General features: G+C 40.4%; 1 protein-coding gene across 1 annotated transcript in view; it reads left to right on the forward strand.

The window, feature by feature from the left end:
• Positions 1-808: 808 nt before the first annotated feature.
• The window catches only part of rnf166 (ring finger protein 166), a 42,814-nt gene continuing 25,298 nt past the window's right edge, over positions 809-18,324 (forward strand). Inside the window, exons 1-5 of the mRNA XM_072391554.1 lie at positions 809-1,187; positions 9,276-9,432; positions 9,732-9,844; positions 14,034-14,148; positions 17,686-17,793. Of these exons, the coding sequence (XP_072247655.1) occupies positions 1,018-1,187; positions 9,276-9,432; positions 9,732-9,844; positions 14,034-14,148; positions 17,686-17,793 (663 nt within the window). The 5' untranslated portion in view covers positions 809-1,017. The remainder of the gene's footprint in view (positions 1,188-9,275; positions 9,433-9,731; positions 9,845-14,033; positions 14,149-17,685; positions 17,794-18,324) is intronic.

An 18,324-nucleotide genomic window follows, 5' to 3' on the forward strand; every position in this document is an offset into this window, starting at 1 on the left:
CTCTCAAGAATCAGTGCTTTGTCCTGTAGCCTACAGAACTTCCACTGTAGTTCTTTTAAGTGCTTAACAAATAAAGTTGGATTGGATTGGATGACAACACAACTAGAAAAAGACTGAACAAGGATGGCTTGTTTGGAAGGGCTGCAGGAGAAAGCCTCTTCTCTCTAAAAAGAACATGGCAGCACAGCTTAGGTTTGCAAAGCTGCATCTGAACAAAGCACAAGACTTCTGGAACAATGTCCTTTGGACAGACCAGAGCAAAGTGGAGATGTTTGGTCATAATGCACAGCAGCACGTTTGGAGGAAACCAAACACAGCAGCAAATGAATATATCTGTATACACACGCGCACACACGTGTGTATATCACATTCGATCTATCTGTGTACTGAAATGAACGATAAAACCCTGTTGAGATGATGTTTATACTTTCCTAACAGTACATTCAAAGTAGATTTGGCTGGCTTCGCTTTTCTTGGTCATTTGACAGTGATGACAATGTTCTTGCTCTTGAAATGGTCAGAAACGAGATAATTGTCTTCATTAAAGGCTTTTAACCCGATCCGCCTGCGCATTTGAGCTGGCCTATGGGATTGCAGTCCCGCATTTACGTAGTGTAGTGGGAGTCTCCGGACGGCAGGACTCCAACCCCCACAAAGCAAAGCGCCACGGGGCTACGTTAACGTAGCCTGTGGTGCTGTTTGAAAGCGACCACAGAAGCGCTAATCTCAGAAGCAGCTGGATGCAGCGCCGGCGTTGATCCCTGCGTTTACAGATCTGATATGTCAGCATCCTGCTTCCTGTCGTCACTGAGCGTCCAATGTTTACCTCTCTGGCATGTCTTCTCCAGCCTGACACAATGCTTTGCTTTACAGAATGTAACATTTTGATACATTTTTTTCGCAAAGCCAAACGACTCGCACTCAAACTGCTATACGGATAACACTTCAGCTAAACAGCCGTTTGAGTCGTTCCTGCATCACAAGGCTTTAGTCGACAGTTTCATCCTCTCCGGCTCCATGATGGCGATGTTTCGGAGCTTTGTCTCAGCGAGCTCCCAGCTCCGTCAGCAGCAGCAGCAGCAGCCCGACAGCGGCTCAGTCTCGGAGGGGATTGAGAGCCAGTTTTCCTGTCCCATCTGCCTAGAGGTTTACCACAAACCCGTCAGCATCTCCAGCTGTGGCCACACGTAAAGTAGCTCCTTCTTAGTTCTTAGTTGGATGTGTGTTGTTGTGTATAAACCGAAATATCGCACTTTTACTCCCAGTTGGGTACAATTTCATGTGGAAGTTAATGTGGCTTATTCATTAGCCTCAACAAGTAACACTCACACACCTCTGATGACACCCCCCCATGACATCCTGGGCAGAAACTTTAATATCTTTAACTGCAGGGAGGGAAGCTCTCAGATCCCAGATTATTTCTGTAAATACACTAACATGTTAATGGCATATTACAAATGTAGCCACAACAGAATGAGTTCTATTTTAAAAGATGGATGATTGAGATCAGTGAAAACATTTTTACAAAGCCACTCTACACTGATACACAAAATGAGCTCTCCACAACTTACAGGTAGCAGGCCAGATGTTAGATAACCTCACTACTATTATGACCTTTTTTCTTAACTATTTTTGCTTCCTCGCTTTCTGTGAGGATGGTTGAAGCTTCAGGAACACAGACACTAATGCTTGCTTTTCATAAGCCAGTACACACACATCTGCAGAAGAAAGTTCACCCATGCTATGTCAAATGAACGGCTTATCTGTAAAACTCTGGCTGAAATGAAATATTTGCCAAGAAATTCATCTTTTGACTTTTTCTCTCACAGCCAGTGTTCCTGGCTCTGTATGTTGCATCCCGCATGGCATGAGTGCTCTGATCTAAGTGAAGATTCATTCCACAGGTGTGGAAGCATTAATCTGAATTCATCACTCCTACAGCGAGCAGGCGTAGCTTATGTGTACCCTAACCCTAACCCTTCAACCAGGTGGTGGCTAGTTTGGCACATGTCACAATGTGAACCTCACATCGCTCCCAATATTGTCATAAGTGTGCAATTGTATGCTGATGTCTGCATCAGCACTCCCTCAAAGAAGGAGCTTCCTCTGCAGCTCAGAGGTGAATCCACAAGTACTCCCTAAGAAGAGTTTCAAAAACATGACGAAGGGACATGAGTCTGAGGTGCTCAGCACACCTCTAAACTCCCCCAGATACCAAGATGATGGGATCTGATGGCATCCATAGTAAGCAAGCCCGATCCATAAAGACCCCACTCAACTTACCACAGAGGCCAAAGGATCTATTGCTGATGTTCCTGTTCCAGATACTCTTGAACACCCTCAGATGTTCCTCATCCACACCCTGACCGATAGCTCTTTCAGTTGTCAGGACCTAACATGAACTTGATATTACACTGGTAGTCATAATGTTGTGGCTGATCACATAAAGCAGTATTTACACACAGAGATATGACTGTTTGGCATTTCGATGAAGATAGAAACTTTGGGGAGTCCGATTCTTTGAATGGCATCAGCAACAAAGGGGACAGCAGATGTCAAAATGTTTTTTAAAGGGTAAATGGACTGTACTGGTTTTGTGCTTCTGTAGTATGTCTGACCACTCAAAGTGCCTTAACACTACATGCCACATTGATCCATTCACTCACACGGCACATCTTCGGCAAACATCAGATTTCATCGCCTCCTGGAGCACCTGGAGCCACGGTATGAGTTGCCTTCTCGTCACTACTTTACCGACACAGCTCTGCCGGGCATTCACAACAAGCTAGGTGAACACCTGCTGGCCCTTTTCTCAGAAGTGCCTGCTTTTGGGTTTACCACAGACATATGGAGTTTGTCCGTTTGTCCGATGTCACTGCTAAGCAGGGCTCTCGAGTTCTGAATGCAGGAAAGAGTGACATGGACCTGCTGTTTCCATAGCGATGCGCCAGAGAAATTTATATTATCATTTTTTTTCTGCGTGAGAAATACAATGTGAAATACAATAAATTTATTTATTTCCTCATTGATTATTATTGTTGTTGTCTAGTATGCAATCATTGTAAATATTTATCATTTTTTGAGCTACTCGACTAATTTGAATTTCCCCCACTGGGGGATGAATAAAGTATTTTTCTATTCTCTAGTTCTATACTATAAGCTACAAAGAGATTTTATTTTGTTTACCTGGTTTGAACCAATGCTGTGATAAAAGAGCCATATAAAAAGTATCTTGTGTCATCATATTGCCATATAAACAATAAAAAAAACTTAAAGAACAACTTGGATTGTTTTTTCTTATTGTTATTAATGCATTGCTGAAGTATCGGATCGGGACTTGGTATCGGCAGATACTCAAAATCAAATGACTCGTGGGCAAAAAAATGTGGTCGGGACATCCCTAGTTGACATCCTTGGACGGAGGGGGAAAATGACTTAAGGCAGGGACATCCCACTTGGGTGCTCAAACATGAGCTAAGATAACCGGGAGTGTGTATATCTGCATAGCTACGCTAACATATCACCCGGCTGGGTCAGCTTGAACATCAGATAAAGTAATTGTAAGTGCTCTGGAGGCAGGCAGCCTGCTGCAGCACCTCTGAACATATTGCATCTTCTTGACATGTTCTACGAAGCTTCTTTCTGTGAAAAGAAGAAGAGATTTCTGAAACTTTTTTTCTCTATATGAATTAATTGGATTATGGTTACAATGAATTGAATTCCAATTGGCTTGATTTGGACTATATTACTTAAGTGCCTTGAGATGACAGTTGTTGTAATCTGGTGCTATATAGATAAAATTGAATTGAATTGAATTGAATTAAAATATTTTCAACATATTAACAGTCCAGTGCCATCAAAACACACAAATTGTATAAAACAAAATTCAATACAGATCCAAAAATAAATCAAAACAACAATTCAACCAAAACAGCATTTATCTCCCAAGTTACTGTATTCATCATCCCATTTCAGACAATCCTGCTCCAAGTTTTCAGATACTGCAGCACCCTGCCAAACCACAGTTCTATCAATGGTGGTTCGTCCCCTACCCACTGAGTCATAATAGTCTTCCGGCCTATCATAATCATTAAGTGATCCAGGCATCAGACCAAGTAGACATAAAGGGGGATTGGGCAGTAATAGCTGTTGAATTACTGCATCAACCTCAGCACACACTGAATATTTTCACAATCCCAAAGACAATGGAATATAGTCCAAAGCGTGGCCTTACATTTTACGCAGCCAGGAGAGGTCCCAGATGTATATTTACTGTGCAATTGTGGAGATATATAGATATTTTGTAGAATGTTGTATTGAAGTTCTCTAAGTCTGTTACATATTGATATTTTTGAGGGTGGAAACAAGATTTTTTTCCCACGATTCAATGTCTATTGTTGTTTTCAGGAGAGTTGTCCATGATATCCTTAAAAATGATAACTTATCTGTGTTCAAACGTTGTAACTGTTCTTTTGATGATCTGTTTTTTGCAACTTAGAAGATTCTTTTCTAACAAATTAAAGTCCTCTGGGAGGTTTAAATTGTTCATTTTAATATATACATAATGTCTGATCTGCAGATATTTGAAAAAATCTCCTATTGGTAAGTTGTATTCAGTTTTTATGGACTCAAATGTTTTAAACTTCCCATCCTTCCAAAGATTTTGTATATTGTGAATTCCTGCTGCATGCCATCTCCAAAATTCTAGCTAAATCTGGGTTATCAAGCAGTGCTGTTAAACAACACAGTTTGTGCTTGGTGCAAAATCATTTCTTTAAATCATTCCAAACTCTAATCACGTTAGTAATTAGAAAATTATCTTTGGCCCTGTTTAAAGTCTGGCCCGGCCCAAATAAAGTCAGATAAAGCCTTATTTATATCTTTTATATGTTTACTCTTCAAAAATATAAAAAGCATTGACAAAGGATAAGTCACCTTTTTTGAATTGTCATCTTAACAAGATTGATTCTGCCAAGAAAGGATACAGGAAGCTTCTTCCTGCTTGTCATTTTTTCTTTCACGTTTTATTATGGGGTTAATATTGTCAACATAAATTTAACTTATCCTAGGTGTTATCTTCACTCCAAAGCATGTGAAAGTATAACGCGATGCCCAGCAAAACGTTTTTCACCCAGTCAGGCTCATGATCGTTAGGCACACCTAAAGGCATAACTTCAGATTTTGTCAAATTAACCTTTTAACCAGAAATCTGACCAAATTTGTCAACGCAGTTAATTAATATTGGTATTGTGTTTGATGGGTCTGTTAAAGTCAGGAGGATATCATCCGCGTATAGTAGAATTTTATGTTGAGTTGTTCCTATCACCGTACCCTTAATATTAGGTGTTTGTCGGACAGCTGTTGCTATTGGCTCTATTCCTAAAGAGAATAATAAAGGGGAAAGCAGAGTTCCTTGGGCTGTGCCTCTATTGAGCTGAAATGGAGATGATATAAGACCTTTTGTTACAACTGAAGCAATGGGCAACTTGTATAAAAGTGGTACCTAACTAATAAAATCAGATTGGAAGCCAAAACATTTATCATATATTTTCGCTCAATGCGATCAAATGCTTTCTCTGCATCCATCGCTACAATTGCACTTGGAATGTTATTGAAATCAAGATGATGAGCTATATCAATTAACCGTCTTGTGTTATTTGAAGATGTGCGACCTTTTATATACCCTGTTTGATCTGCATTGACTATGTCAGTCACTACTCGCTCTAATCTATTAGCCATAATAGAATAGAGTATTTTTAAATCTACCCCATGCAAGCTTATTGGCCAATACTCCGGAACTTTCCCTTTTTTAGGGATAACTATAATATGAGCCAGATACAGAGTTTGAGTTCATTGTTTGAGTTCATTGCTTTATAAAATTGTAGACAAAATCCATCAGCTCCTGGACTTTTTCCTGTGAAGAAAGTGAAGAAATTGCCATGTCAATTTCTGTTAAAGTTAACAGGTCCTTCTAGCAATTTTGCTTGTTCATGTGTTAATTGTGAAATTTCCAAGCCGTCTAGAAACCCTCCAGCATTTTGTTTATCAATGTTAATTTCTGAGCTATAAAGGTTTTCATTTTTTTGAAATTTTTTTGAGAATCATTAATTTGTTCATTGTTCGTTTGACGGTGTTGGTCCTCATCCACTTTTGCTGAAATTAAACATTTTTGAGGGGAGTTTCTGGCCAATCTGCAATGCTGTGATAAAAGAGCCATATAAAAGGGTATCATGTTGGCTACTGCCATATAAATAATTAAAAAAAAAACTTAAAGGACAACTTGGATTGTTTTTTCTTCTTCTTATTAATTATTATTATTTCATTTTTGCCAAAATGAAAGATTTCTAAGGGGAATTTCTGGCCAAGCAGGTTTATATCCAAATTCAAATAATCTTTCTGTGGCAAACATAATATCAGATTCTGCCTTCTTTGTCAGTAAATTTATTAATAATGTTCTTGGCGCCTTTAGCTCTTCCAGCACCTCACCTGATTTAGAGATATGGAAATCTTCCTCCAATTTTTTTACTTTCTTTACCATTTTAGATTGCTGTTGCATGCCTTCTGTTTTCCTTTTACTCAAATATGATATAATCATACCTCGTATGTAAGCTTTACAAGCCTCCAATACCAGTCCTGAGCGACCTTTCCAGGATGTACCCCGCCTCTCGGTCCAATGACCGCTGGGATAGGCTCTAGCCCCCCCTGTGACCCGACTGACGGATTAAGCGGGTATAGAAAATTGATGGATGGAAAAAAGTGAAGGATTCATTTTCCAAGAAAATTAACGTTCTTCAGGTCTAAGTGGCTGCATTACCATATCAACTGGGGCAGGGTCTGAAAGGGCAATGAATCCAATGTCAGATTGTTCAGCTAACTGGGTGAGGTGTTCAGATATAAGAATATAGTCAATCCTTGACAATGACTGATGAGGGGGTGAATGAAATGTTTAACTCTTCATATTAGAGTTCATGTGTCCCCAAATATGTAATAATCTAATGGCCTCAAAAAATTTGTAATACCCTACCTGATCTTGATTGAGTATTATGGGGAGGATTCCTGTCCAAAGAGGGGGACAAATTAAAGTAAAAATGAACCCCTGTAATAATACTTGTACAGTCCATTTCCGCAGTTTTACTAAGAAGGAGGGCAAAGAAATCTTCATCATAAACATTGGGCGCATAAACATTTACTCATTTACTGGCAATTTTTTATATCCGTGTCAACAATAAAGTTGTTAGTCTGTTAGAGCAGCTAACTGAGCTTTCCAAAGCCCAAGTAAAGCCTGGAATAAGAGCCGAATCAAGATGAGTTGAAGAGGAAACATCTAGGATGCATAGCAGGATCAAAATAGAGAAAAAGGGGAAAGAGGGTTAAAGCATTTCTTTTCTTGATCATCGTGGGAAGTGTGAGATCATTGGGCGATAAAATGGACAAGCTTGGATCCCTGATTGGTCAGGAAAGTCAGCAGGAATATCAGGAAGAGAATGTTATATTTTTTCTCTGACCTGGCTGCAGGAACAACTCTAACACTTTCGACTCAGCTTTAAGACTATCCGGGCAGACAGAGACTGCAGACAGAGCGCTAACAGTAAAGGAGGAGGATCACAGAGCTGGTGTAATCCTGGACATGTCACTGAGAAGGAGCGTCTCTGCACCCCAGATGTTGAACTGCTGGCTGTGAGTTTCTGTCCATGTTGTCTGCTGAGAGAGTTCACCTGAGTTACCTGCTGACGCTGTGTGTGACATCATCAGCTGAGTTGTTGCTAAGCTACAGAAACAACAGCCCAACCCACTGATGGAGACCTCTGAAGGTTTCTACCACACCTTCCCCTCTGCTACACTTCTACTTTCTATATTTTTGTCACCTGATTTATATTTTATTTTGCTATCTATCTATAAAAGTAATATGTCTTTTATAGTAATTATGACTGCAGCAATATAATTTCCATTCAGGGTTTAATAGAGTATTATTGAATTAAATCGAATTGTACATTTCTATGTGTTATAATAGCTACCCCGCTCTCCCTGTGGTGTAATTTAGACTGGAATATCTGCCCCGCCCATTTCCTGCTGAAACGCAGGCCATCGGCAGAGTATGTATGGGTCTCTTACAGAAATGCAATATCCAGGTTCAAATGTTTCAGGTGTGTAATTATTTTTCTGAATTTAAAAGGCAGATTAAGGGAGAACATTCCTGCTCACTCCCTCAATTGTTCTATAGGTTGGTCATGCTATATATGTTGAATAGTTTGTTCTGTACAAGTAGCCCATTAGCAAATTACATTCAGAGTGTTGCACCGATGCAAACAGGCACAGAGGTGTGACAACATAAACCCAACTCCAGCATTCCCTCTGCCCCCCACCTATATAATCAAGGTGAATAAAACATCCCAAAGAAAATAAATCCATACATTTGTGCTTGTCGGGGAAGAAAACTGTCCAGATCACTTGAGCTCCCACATGTCTTCATGCTGCATCAGGGAGCAAAGTTCTTGAAGTAGAATGCTGTTTCTCAAAAATGAACAGCTAAGGCAGTCCAGTTAATTGACAGTTTATGAGTTTCTGTATCAGGAGTTTAAAGGAAAAGCAAAGCTGTCGTGAACAGATTAATTCCAAACAGTAGAAGAATGTACGGGTCAGTAAACTCCTTGACCCATCCTTGCCAGCTTGCCACCCGGTTTCTTCAGGATTGGGCCTGAAGAGATCTGTTATATTTGTATTTCTGTAATTTTGTTGTCATCTGCTTTACTTCACAAGTCAACATTGAAATTTCGAAATGTATACTGAAACTGTTTGGGTTTCCAGTATGAAATGCTCTGCAGAGAAACTGAGTCAAAGAAACCATGACGGGAGCGTCATACTCATTACTATCCTGGAACCCCCCCCCACAATTTATGACAGAGTTAAACAGCTAAATCATTCTTCAATTCTTCAACTATTCTAACTGCACACCTGCAAGTGTCGTGAACATGAGCTAGGAAAGCCAAAACATTTGTTCGTGGTTGTAGTTCAGATTTTGTGATTATGTGCATTGCCTCCTTTTGTTTTCACAAAGTCAGCAGTTTCCTTTCTTGTGCATATGTGGAAGTTAGTATGAATGGCAATATGTCTCTATGTCCACAAATTTAGCAAATTTGGCTTTAAAGGTGCAGTCACTGGACCAGCAGGATAAATCAAGGTGGACAATGTGCCTACCAGTCCCCAAATACAATAAATGTAATATTGAGTTCTAACTTCAGCTGTCCTTCTTTGATGTCTGTTATCTGCTGTTCCAGGTTCTGTGGGGATTGTCTGCAGCCATGCCTTCAGGTGACCTCGCCCCTCTGCCCCCTCTGTCGTGTACCTTTTGACCCCAAGAAAGTGGAATGCTCCTCCAATGTGGAGAAACAACTGGCCTCTTACAAAGCACCCTGCAGGGGCTGTAGCAAGAAGGTAGATACCGGGAAAAATGCAATGATTTTCTAGAGACTCAGCATCTCTGGACCTTTATATTTAGCATTTAATGATGCACCAAATGTTTTCTGTTGGTGAAAGGCTTTTAGACTTTTGTGAAAGTGTTTTATCATCTTCTGATTGATCTTCTTGTCCAGTATAACGATCAACAACCTTTTGAAGAGTGCAGTAAGTAACAGTAATGACACTATTGTGATGAGGGAAATGTTCCTGTCCAGCGATTGGAGTTGTTACAAACCCAGACTCACAACTGTTGTGTTCTGTATGTCTGTTCTCAGGTGTCTCTGGTAAAGATGAGGTCCCACATTTCCTCTTGTTCCAAAGTACAAGAGCAGATAGCCAACTGTCCCAAGTTTGTCCCTGTGGTGCCCACCTCCCAACCAATACCAAGGTAACCTCATCACATCCATGTCCAACTAACTGGATCTGAAAACACAGCTTACACATACTCACTGTCTTTATAGTATATTTATTCAAGTGTCCGTATTGTCATGGTTCATGGGTATTTGCATATTGACTGTTCTGGTTTTCCTTTTTGGTCATGTGTTGTTATTTCCTGTTTTATTTTGGTAGATTCTGTTCGTTTGCTCTCTTCTGTTAGTTGTACAGCTTCCTGTGTCACACCCGGTGTCACCTTTGTCTTTAATTTACTCCCCAGTATATATTGTCCTGGTTTTCCATTGTTCCTAGCCAGTTTATAATATGTTGTATTTTGCTGCTATTTCCTTTAGGACTCAGTCAGTCAGTCAGTCAGTCAGTCAGTCAGTCAGTCAGTCAGTCAGTCAGTCAGTCACTCAGTCCCCCAACCCCTGAGCTCCTTTCCACTGGTCTCTTCAGAAGAGGTGCAAAATATCATCAAGAAGATGAAACCCACCACCTGCGCCCTGGATCCCCTCCCAACCTCCCTGGTAAAAACCCATATCACTGTCCTAAGTCCCCTGATCACCTCTGTTATAAACCATTCTCTCCAAACTGACCACGTCCTCTCCATTTTGAAGACAGCCATTATCAGACCACTTCTCAAAAAACACACCATTGACCTGAGATCCTCTCAAACTACAGGCCCATCTCCAATCTTCCCTTTATATCTAAAATACTTGAGAAAGCAGTGGCTACCCATCTTCAGAACCATTTAAAACTCAATAACATCTATGAAAAATTCCAGTCTGGTTTCCGCCCCGCCCACAGCACAGAGACTACTCTTGTAAAAGTCACAAATGACCTCCTGATGTCTTCAGACTCCGGCTCCCCCTCCCTCCTCATTCTCCTGGACCTATCTGCTGCTTTTGACACTGTCGACCATGCCATCTTATTAAACCGGCTCCACGCTACCACTGGACTCACTGACATCGCCCTCAGCTGGTTCCATTCATATCTCACAAACCGGACAGAATACATCTCCATGGGCAACTCCACTTCAAACCCCCACACAGTCACCTGCGGTGTTCCCCAGGGGTCAGTTCTTGGTCCCATCCTCTTCATCCTCTACCTCACTCCCCTTGGTCAGGTCATCAGCCATCATGGTCTTTCATTTCACTGCTATGCTGACGACACACAGCTCTATGTCAATGACACTGCTGCAGCCCCACCCTCATTATCACCATCCTCCCTATCTCAACTCACCATCTGTTTGGAGGAGATAAAGGCATGGCTGGGGTACCACTTCCTCCAACTAAACAGCTCTAAAACCGAAGCCATTCTGGTTGGCACTCCTCAGCAAACCAAATCATCACCAATAACCAGCATCACTTTTTCTGGCTCCTATATCCTTCTCTCATCATCAGTCACAAATCTTGGCGTAAAAATGGACCCCCAACTCACAATTAATTTCCAAATCAACCATCTCTGCAAGACCTTCTTTTATCACCTCCGAAACATCTCCAAACTCTGTCCCATTCTCTCCCTCATGCTGAAAAGCTCGTCCATGCCTTTATCTCCTCCAGACTGGACTATTGTAATGCACTTCTCATCGGGATCCCTAGTAAGAGCCTTTCAGAGGCTCCAATACATCCAAAACTCTGCAGCTAGGATCCTGATGAGAGTTAAAAAATATGAGCATCACCCCCATCCTCCACTTACTCCACTGGGTTTCTATCTCCACCAGGACTGAGTACAACATTTCCCTCCTCACACACCAATGCCTCTATCGACATTTGATTTCATAATGGCATTTTTATTCATGTTATGACACTTTTATTTTGTAATACCATGGCTCTTTTTATTTAAATTCCTTATTTTCAGATGAAGGGGTGTGGTTATCTCTATTGGGCCCATTTGGCCGCAGTAGGGAACGAGCAAATTCCCATGAGAAACAGGAGCAGCGGCTCCTTCCCCACCGTATGGGAACTCTAAACGTGCCATATCCTCCAGTTTTTACTGATTGTTACTTTTTCTCCTTCAGCTAGTATGTTGTAAGGGTTGAAATTTTAGGACAAAATGTTGAATTGTAGAATTTCTCCACAAGTTTTGTGGTATTAAAACATCACTTCCTAATAAATAAGTGCAGTGATTCTAATCCTGTTTTTTTATTCATTGTTGGGGACACTCACATTAGTTACCGTTTCCCGTTTTTAGATGAACACTAGGTTCACTCATCTATCAAATCATATTAATCCTGAAGTTTACATCCAGTCTTAATTTTTTTTATAACACATCCCGATGGCTGGGAAATCAATCATCAAATACAGTTCTAATGTATTTTGTTGGCAGGGAGGCTCATACATGTATCAAATTAATTGAATTATTTATTCAATTTTGACTGAAATGGCACTCCATAGTTCATCATGACTCATAATGAGACTCACAACTCTGAAAGTGGGATCAGTAGCTGCCAGCTGTCATTGGTCCAACTGCAGTTCAACATGATTTTGTCACTGCTGTTGGAATGAAGATAATATTCTTGTTTATATTTAGTGATTGGAACACCTGAATTTAATTATTTGGATGGGTGAGTGAATACTTTTGGCAATATAGTGTATTTTAGTTTAGACGTTTTCTCATTTAATCAGTGAGTTACACATGTTTACTGGAATGATAGTTACATCAGCTTACTTTTGTTTTTAATCTTTTCATTTTGATGGTAGTACTACTGGCTTTCCTTGTGTTCCTTCAGTTTTTATATTTATTTATATTTATGAATTTGTTTGGGCTGCGTGCTCCTGTGGTGGATAGCACTATCCCTTAACAACAAGAAGGTGCCTATCTTGAATGGGGCCTTTCTATGTGGAGTTTAAATGTTTTACATTAAAATGTGTCTCCACATGTCTCCTGAGTGATCAGCTTTCAATTACCGACTCTTTGTAAATACACATATATCCTACATCTTGCAGTCAGCTGTCAGCTGAGCAACTATAACCAGGTCCAGTGGTGTTTCTGTAATGGTTAGTTTATACTCCTCCATGACATCGTCATTGAGCATTCAAAGTTCTGTGTCGAGGGAACACGTGGCTCTGCAGTTCGCCATTACGTCAGCGTGGCTCCAGCCCCCCTGTGAACCTGAATTGGATTGAGCAGGTATAGAAGATGAATGGATGTCTCATTGTCCTGAGATCTGAGCGCAGTTATGGATCAGTCTTGATGAGAGGATGAAAGGAGGTATCATCTCTGCTGACAAAAGACACAAATGGATCCTTGTTAACTTCATGACATTTTCATTCTGAACCAGATATATATGTTCTGAACACAACAAAAACAAAACTCATGCTCAGAATATACACCAATTTATTACCAATAATAAGTAGTGGATGGGCAACGACATAACCCCTTTCATTTTGATACTACATGTTAAGTTCTGCTATCTTAGGGTTCCTCTACACCAAACTAACAAGAACCAGCACCAATGAGAAAACCCCTGCTGGGTCTCCTCAAGTCACTGGGCGTAATATGTACACTATAGGTTAAGGGAATTCAAAAACCAGAAGTGCATGCTTTGTGTTTCTTAGTAATATCAAACTAATGTTGTTCTTCAGTTTCTTCACTCCACATATCGTGACAGTGCTGCTTATTTTGGAAAAATGAAGATGACAAATGGGAGGAGATGGTGTGTGACATTTTTTAGTTAGGTGTTAGTCTTCTGACATCACTGCTGCCTGCAGTCTCATGCACATTTTTAACAAGAGAACAGGTTTTCTGTGAATTACACATCCTGTAAGTCTGGATGCTGTTTTTTACGGAACATATTTTTTCTGGGGAGAAGCACAAAATCCAAGTGGAACCTCCACTGTCCGCTTGGAGCCACCTCAGGTGAGTAGGTGGTCAGTGTGGCCCAGGATGCACTTGCGTTCACACTGTTACAAAAATGGCAACACAAGTGTCCCAGAGATCTATTGCTCTGAATATGATTGCATTGCATTGCTGATTGTATTTCATTACAAGTCCTGAAACCCCCACCAAAGCCCAGAACCTGGACATGGCCTTGTTGAGACCATCACCATCACCACCCCCATACAACGATAGACCCCCAAAAAACAACAATGCCATTTGAACACAGGTTTAAAATAATTAGCTATGAGAGGCCTTAGATAATAATTATCTTTTGTCTGAATACTTGATTGTCTTTATATATGTTCTCTCATATGCAGCAATATTCCAAATCGGTCAACGTTTGTGTGTCCATTCTGTGGGGCCAGAAATTTGGACCAGCAGGAACTGGTGAAGCACTGTATGGAAAACCATCGAAATGATCCTAATAAAGTGGTGAGAACACTCATGACTGCAGCACTCTACATTGCAATACATTAGGTTCCATTAACTTGACTTTTTGGATAATAACCAATAAACTACCAGCTTATTCAATTTTATGGTCAGTAACAACCAAACAGTTTACCAATGTAGGCGCAAGTTGATATAGAGTTGATAATTAGGAGTAGGTAACCAACTAAACATGCTTGTTTCTTGTTTTTAAAGAACAGGCATGGTCTTAATGGTCCACTTATATTGTATCTTTACAATGTCTAGGTTCTACAAAGTGCTTTACCTATGCTTTTCATTCACACAGACACTCAAATAGCCTTTCCTATTATGTATATGCATATACAGTAATTGGTGTTTTTTTTTTAATGACAATGTGGGGTTCAACCTGCTTACCCAGCAAACACAGATTTGTTTTTCTTCCCCCAAATACAAACAACAAAAATAGAAAAGAGCTCAGTATAACATTAGTTTATACATTCAGCATGGAGATATATATATAAAAAGAAGGAAACAAGCATAATGTTTGTAAGTGTTGAAGTGATTGTGGAGCCATTAAAAAGAAAGTATGGAGTCCATATTTTGTTAAACTGTTCCTTTTTCGGAGTGAAGCAGACAGGTCAGATATTCCAGAGAAAGACATTCCATTATGATCCTATGCCAGTTTGTTTTAGTGGGAGGTTTCTCGCTTATTCATGACACGAAAACATTTTTTTCTTGCGGCATATGCAAGCATATCATACAATCTGTTAGAGCAAGCACCAACAATACTATCTTCACATGGATGGCCCAAAAGCAAGGACACAGGATTCATATGTAGTGTTACGCCAAGTATTTTTCTCATATCTTTCAAAACATCTGCCAGTATGCTTGGCTCGGCTAGGACCAAGCGCAATGAATGTAAGTCCCATTTTACATTTTTGCGTTTGTTTTTTGCCTGATTTTATGAATTCAAGACGGGGAGATCTGCAAGCGGTGAAGGATTTTAAACTGTAACAATCTGGCATGGTTACACACTGATATCTTTTTGTGTATGATCCCAAATAATGTTCCATTTGTTCTCATCAATATTTTCACCAAGTTCATTTTGTCATGTTTGTGTGCCTTTCCGCATGTTACAGAATGGTATAAAACATTGTAAACAGGATCCTGGCGTAGTTACCTGCAGAGTCCAGGTGCTAGAGTATGTAGTGGAGGACCAGGTTGACTGCATCGTCTACAGACCTGTTGGCTCTGTAAGCAAACTGCAGGGGGTCCAGGAGGGGGTCAGTGATTTCTTTGAGGTGTGAAAACACAAGGAGCTCAAAGGACTTCGTCACCACAGAGGTCAGGGCAACGGGTCTGAAGTCATTAAGTCCTGTGGACCTTGGCTTCTTGGGAACAGGAATGATTCAATTCAGTTTTTCAATTCAGTTTATTTATATAGCGCCAAATTACAACAAATGTCATCTCAAGGCACTTAAATAATATAGTCCAATTCAAGCCAATTGGAGGTCAATTCATTGTACTCATAATCAAATCCATAATTCATATAGAGCCAATTCAAAAACAGGTAAGGAAACCAACAGATTGCACCGAAACTTGTCTTCAGTCCAATCTCCCGTCCTGAGCGTGCCTGAGGCGACTGTGGAGAGGAACAACGCCCTTTTAACAGGAAGAAACCTCTGGCAGAACCAGAACCAGGAAGGGTGGCTATCCGCCTCGACCAGCTGGGGTTTGAGAAGACAGAAAAGAGGGAAAAGAGGGGGGGAAAACACCATAACACCATTCAAAAGATATCTGTTGGAACAGGGAAACACAAGTTAATAACCACAATAATGTCACAGGTACATAATATCATTTGAGAAATTAAACAGGGGGAAAAAGAGAGCAAAGTGAGGAAAGGTGTGACAGATGAGGTCCCCCAGCAGTCTACCCCTATAGCAGCTTAACTATGGGATGTTTCAGGATTACCTGAGTCATCCCTAACTATAAGCTTTATCAAAAAGGAAAGTTTTAAGCCTAATCTTAAAAGTGGAAAGGGTGTCTGCTTCCCGGACTTTTACTGGCAGCTTATTCCACAGAGAGGGGCCTGATATTATTAGACAGAGCCCGCAACACTGCAGATGCCGCACCGATCCGCCTGTCAATCTCACGTTCCATTCGTCCCTCACTCGTGAACAAGACCCCGAGATACTTGAACTCCTCCACTTGGGGAAGGATCTCAAATTGATCCTATACTGCTTCCTTCAATTATCACAGCCATTTCAAGCACAAAGTTTGAATCTGCCCCACGGTCTTGATGATCTTGGCGTGGTGTAAAGGATTCTGTCTGATTGCTGTAAGAATAGAATTGATTGCACTGACACTCTTGATTGATTCGCTGACAGTGTTGGGGCCTATGTGAAAAGAATAAGTAGGAAAGAACAATTTTTCTGACCACAGACTTTGAGGCCCAAAAGCACAGAAATGAACAATTAATTTTCTTGGTCTTAATCTCAGTTTTGTCACGATTCCCCATGAAGAGCCATTGATCAACAGACTCACATCTATATCTCAACATTCAGGAAGTTCTCTGAACTGATCAGTTGTGATCAAATGTGAGTCTGTAGAGAGTGGAATAAAAGGCTGATCAAGATGCTTATGTACATGACCATTTTAAAATTTTGTTTGGTTTTGGTGCACACAATTTTCAGCTTTTTTGCTCATTTACACTTTTAATAAGGATCCCACAGAAACTTGTCACTTGTATTTTCAATCTTATTCTTTTGGTCACTACCCACAGCTCATGACCATAGGTAGAGTTTGAATGTAGATTGACTGGTAAATTGACTGCCTTGCCTTCCATCTCAGCTCTCTCTTCACCACTACAGACCGGTACAATGGCCACATAACTGTAGATCCTGCCCTAATCTGCCTATCAATATCCTTCTCCTTTTTGCCCCCAGTCGACTCCAAGATACCTAAGCTCCTCCACTTGGAGTGGGCAATCCACCCTTTTTCAACTCAGGACCATGGCCTTAAACTTACAAATATTAATTTTCATCCTGGTTGCTTCACAGTGGGCTGCAAGCTATCTCAGTGCCTGCTGGAGGTCTTTGCTTGATGAAGACAGCAGGACTCTAACATCTGCAAAAAGCAAAGATGCACTCCTTAGCTTGAAGAATTGAAGGCAATTTTGTGCACGAAAGTTCTAAACAGAAACAGTGATAAAGGACATGTAGCAAAGGTCAGCAAGGTGGGGACCAAAACCAACCATCGCTGCAGTGGACATGCTCCTAACTACGGGACCACTGAGCGCCCTCCCTTTTTAATAAAGGTCCACTATCCCAAAATTTCATGCAGTGTTGCAAAGGTGTGTCAACAAAAACAAAGGAATTGCCTAAAGGAATTCAGTTAGGTTGCATTTATCTGTAGTTGAAACTTGGATGAAGATGAGATCATGTTTTATGAATAATCATTACGAATTCAGTTGTTCCAAAGAATTAACAAACTGATTTTTGCAGCCGTACATTTAAATGTCCTAATGAGACTTTGAAGTAAGCTGTATGTGTGTTCCTCCAGGTGTGTCCAGTTTGTTCAGCCATGCCATGGGGAGACCCCACCTATAAGAGCTCAAACTTTCTCCAGCATCTCCTTCACAGACATAAGTTCTCTTACGATACTTTTGTTGTAAGTCCACTTTTTTCCTTTTTCACTTTAAATGTAACTACAGTCACAAAAAATCTTATAAAATCTTTTTCATAAATGTGACATTGGTTAACTACTTTCCGGAGGATTTATTCAATAAAAGACAAAGAAGTCTCATTGGTACTTCATAGCACAGGAAAAGTATTTTAATGCATTCTTCATTGTTTAGTTTTGTCAAACATGGTTATGGCTGTGAAATGCAGTTCAGTTGGTATCTTTGACCACTGTTCTAATGTGACCAAAGCAACCAAACCTTGCTCACTCTCAACCACAGTGTAAGGTGGAGAATCTTTACTAATACATTTGGTAATAGATACTGTAATTACCTTTGACCTAGGAGTTGACTAAGTTGTGGTTGGAAAAAGTCTTCAATGTTGTATGGTTGCTGTTCTTGCTTATGCTAGCCATATTAGCATCCATGTATTCATCTTGATGTCTCAACAGATGAGTGGTTCAGGTATGTCATCCTACTGCAGTACTTGGGTTTTTGTCCAATGTTTCTTCCCTCTTATG

Source organism: Leuresthes tenuis, unplaced genomic scaffold, assembly GCF_036924035.1.
Source record: "Leuresthes tenuis unplaced genomic scaffold, fLeuTen1.0.hap1 SCAF_8, whole genome shotgun sequence".
NCBI lineage: Eukaryota > Metazoa > Chordata > Actinopteri > Atheriniformes > Atherinopsidae > Leuresthes > Leuresthes tenuis.